Source organism: Dreissena polymorpha, chromosome 12 (assembly GCF_020536995.1).
Source record: "Dreissena polymorpha isolate Duluth1 chromosome 12, UMN_Dpol_1.0, whole genome shotgun sequence".
In the NCBI taxonomy this organism is placed as follows: Eukaryota; Metazoa; Mollusca; class Bivalvia; order Myida; family Dreissenidae; genus Dreissena; species Dreissena polymorpha.
Window position 1 is genome coordinate 14,556,106 of NC_068366.1, and position 3,317 is coordinate 14,559,422.

General features: G+C 32.3%; 1 protein-coding gene across 1 annotated transcript; it reads right to left on the bottom strand.

Moving 5' to 3' along the window:
• Positions 1-1,110: 1,110 nt before the first annotated feature.
• LOC127853550 (leucine-rich repeat-containing G-protein coupled receptor 4-like) lies at positions 1,111-2,770 on the bottom strand. Its single transcript, XM_052388129.1, has one exon. It carries the CDS (start codon positions 2,715-2,717, stop codon positions 1,638-1,640), a length of 1,080 nt encoding a protein of 359 aa, XP_052244089.1. The 5' UTR covers positions 2,718-2,770; the 3' UTR covers positions 1,111-1,637.
• Positions 2,771-3,317: the final 547 nt, after the last annotated feature.

Here is a 3,317-nt window from a genome sequence, read left to right on the forward strand (position 1 = left end):
TTAAAATGCTTTAAAATGCGAGAATATATGTATATATGTAGTATTCATGATATATTTTTCGCAAAGACAATAAGCTTAGAATAATGCAATATTTGTTGCAATAAATAAACTACGTTTATTCATTATGTGGTCACTACGTATTAACCTCATCCATGTGACATTCTCACGAAACATGTTGTATTTCTTTCGTTTTAAAATTGATTTCTCTTCGAAATGATGTATGTTGAGTAATAATTGAAACCCATGCTGTTATTGCATATTTATGTTTATGACGATGAGCTGTATATATTCATAAGTCGAAATAAACTATTCTATTCTGTTATTTGCACTTGTATCACCGGAATATTCGCATATTGGCTTAATATTTGAGGTCATTTTAATCTGAATGACAATACATAACATGTTTATCAATACAACATACTGTTTGTATTAAGTTATAAATAACAGTGTTCATTATTATCTTCACATCTGACTTATTTGTCGGAACGTCTTCATATGTTTGTTTTAATAAGTGATATAAATGATTATCAATATTTTGATTCAAGATGCAACCGTCATTGGTGGACATTAAACCAATATTGAAAATGCCATTCCATAAAATGAGAAAATTTGCGAAACACTATGGGGCATTTAATTCACCAGCTTCGTAATTAACCCAATAATTTTAGGTCAAAGTGATATGTCAGCTACACCTGAGGATAAAGAAACGTTTTGCAAATTAATGTGTCACCGTAAAAATGTATATTTTTCATATGGTATACACGCATGGTCAAATCATTGAATTAATGGTTGCAATAGTGTGGTCTTACGTTGTATGTCAATTCCACGTTACGCCTTTGACGTTTCTTCTTATAATAATTACATATACATTTGCTTTGGTTATGATAAAGCCGTGTTTCAACTCAAGTATTTCGTTTTTTAAAACGATGATTAGTTTTCAGTTTCTTTATGTTGACTACCAAAAAGCACAAGCTGTGCGTCTGTTGACGTAACGTTATGTAGCGTACATCGAAAAGTTAACACTCTGCGAAATGCTTTTAATAACCCTTTTAACTGTTTAAAACAAATCAAACACATTATTTTTTTAAATTTATTTTCCATTACCTGTACATTAATTTTTATTGAATACTTCCTACATACAGCAATATGAAATGTACACAGATCACTGTTTCGCATGGAATAATTTTGTCACAACACACAATTATGGCAAAATCAAAATATCACAATGCACATTCATTAGTGGCACATACACAAATTAAAAACCGCAATTTTGTTTAGAAAACACACTTAAACAAGGAAAGTATAATTCAAACACCCGGTTCATTATACATGCTTTAATAATTTAAGTATTATAGATATTAATGAATTATTTACATTTTAGTTAAAATTCCATCTTTCAATGAATGTGAATCAAAGAGATTAACATGCCACTTATCCAAAGCATGCAAACATAACAATGATGGCTATTAGTGCCATATTAAACCAAGTGAATCGAGTTTTTTTTTAACAAAACCGTTTGTAAATGCTGCTACACATGCTATCACCTAAAATAAATTAAGAGTTGAATGCAAATCACGCGGATGTGTGTCTAAAGTTATCTTTAGAATCTGTTATGGACTGTCATCGTTTTTCGCGGGCTAGCACTTACCCGCGTCGATATAGGTCTTGATAAACTTCTCAATAGGTTCATTCGTTAGGTAACATAGTCCGTCTATTTGTATGTAAGACACATTCCAATTCTTCAGACTGGCCAGGTCGCACGTGCATTCGATGTCATTGGCTTCAATACCTAAAGTCTGTAGATCCGGTAACATGGTTACTGCGGCAGGTATGGTGGTCAGAAATGTATGTGACCAGTTTACAAACGTGAGTTTCATGTTGTTTTGAAATGCCTTGTTCGTGATGAACTGAATTGGATTGTACGCTAGATGAATGCTGGTTAAACTGCGTAATCCAATAAGGTCATTGTCCTCAATGCTATATATCAAATTAAAATCAAGATCCAAATAATTAAGCATTTTAAAAATATTCAAGCCTCTGGGAATTTTTCTAAACTTGTTCCAAAATAAAGTAAGCGTACCAACATACACATTTTCTTCAAACTTATCTGCATCCATAAACCTCATATCGTTGTTGTGCATATTTACGACGAGTACATAAGGAATCATTGTTAAAATATTTGGAAAGTAATCAACTCGATTGTATGTATAAGTAATACTTTGTACATTTGACGTTCCGGTTATATTAATGCATGGTTCAAAGACGTCCGATTTGCTTTCATTGAAAAAGTAATTCTCAGTTATTTGTAAAGAGGTAAGAGCAGAAAGAGTACATACTGCATTTGGGATTTTTTTTAAATTAGAGCGTGCTATTGTCAAATAAAGCACATGTGTAAGTCCATGAAATGCATCTGAATCCAAACTCTGAAAGGGTATATCAGATAGCCCTAGTTGTTGTAATTCATTTAAGAAACGGAGCTCGCTCGGCCATTGCTGAAAAGAAGCCATTCCGAAAAAAATTTCTGTTAAAGAATGTCCAATTTTAGCCATGACTGACGGATTCAATGACAAAATTGGGTTTCCAGATAGCCTTAGTAATTTCAGATTCAAAATCGAACCTACAGCCTCTGGTAGCGAGTGTAGACTATTTGTATCTAAATATAATCCGTCAATATGAGATTCAATTCCGCGAAAGGCGTTTTTGTTGATTTGAAACATATTGTTATTGCCAAGATGTATACTATATGAACAATTTAGTGAGCTCAACTGAATAAAGGCTTCGTATCCAATTCTGGATTTTCGTAATTAAGAAGTTGTCTCCCATTCGGGAAGGTATCACGAGTATCCCGGGTAAAGAGCGGTCCGTCTAAAATGCGAATATGACTCCTATCCGCGGATTGACCGAGAAGTGCGGATATGGACGAATACAGGCAATATCGACACTTTTTCTGGAATGTTTTCATAAAAAAATACACAATATGTGTTAAATATGTTAGTATTGTCTCAAAATATAACACTTTAATAGACATTATCATTTTTCCAACATAATGTCACTTTAAAATCGATAATCCACCGAATCAAACAAACGTCCTCTATATATTATAGTTTATTAGTACGTACAAATATGCAAGTCATTTTATTTATTCAAATAAACAAAGGATATCGTAGTGCTACATTTAAATGTTTCAAGAATGATTATAACCATTATAGTTGCGCTGTTTTTGAAAAGCAATGCATGTCCCGCTAAAATTTTAGATTTTTCGTTAATATTATGTTTTATAAGTGAATGTAACAGCTGTAATATTGATCTTTAACATA

What these genes read in the sequence shown, in the direction of transcription:
- LOC127853550 (XM_052388129.1), bottom strand. Translation starts at nt 2,717, where the DNA reads ATGTTTCAAATCAACAAAAACGCCTTTCGCGGAATTGAATCTCATATT.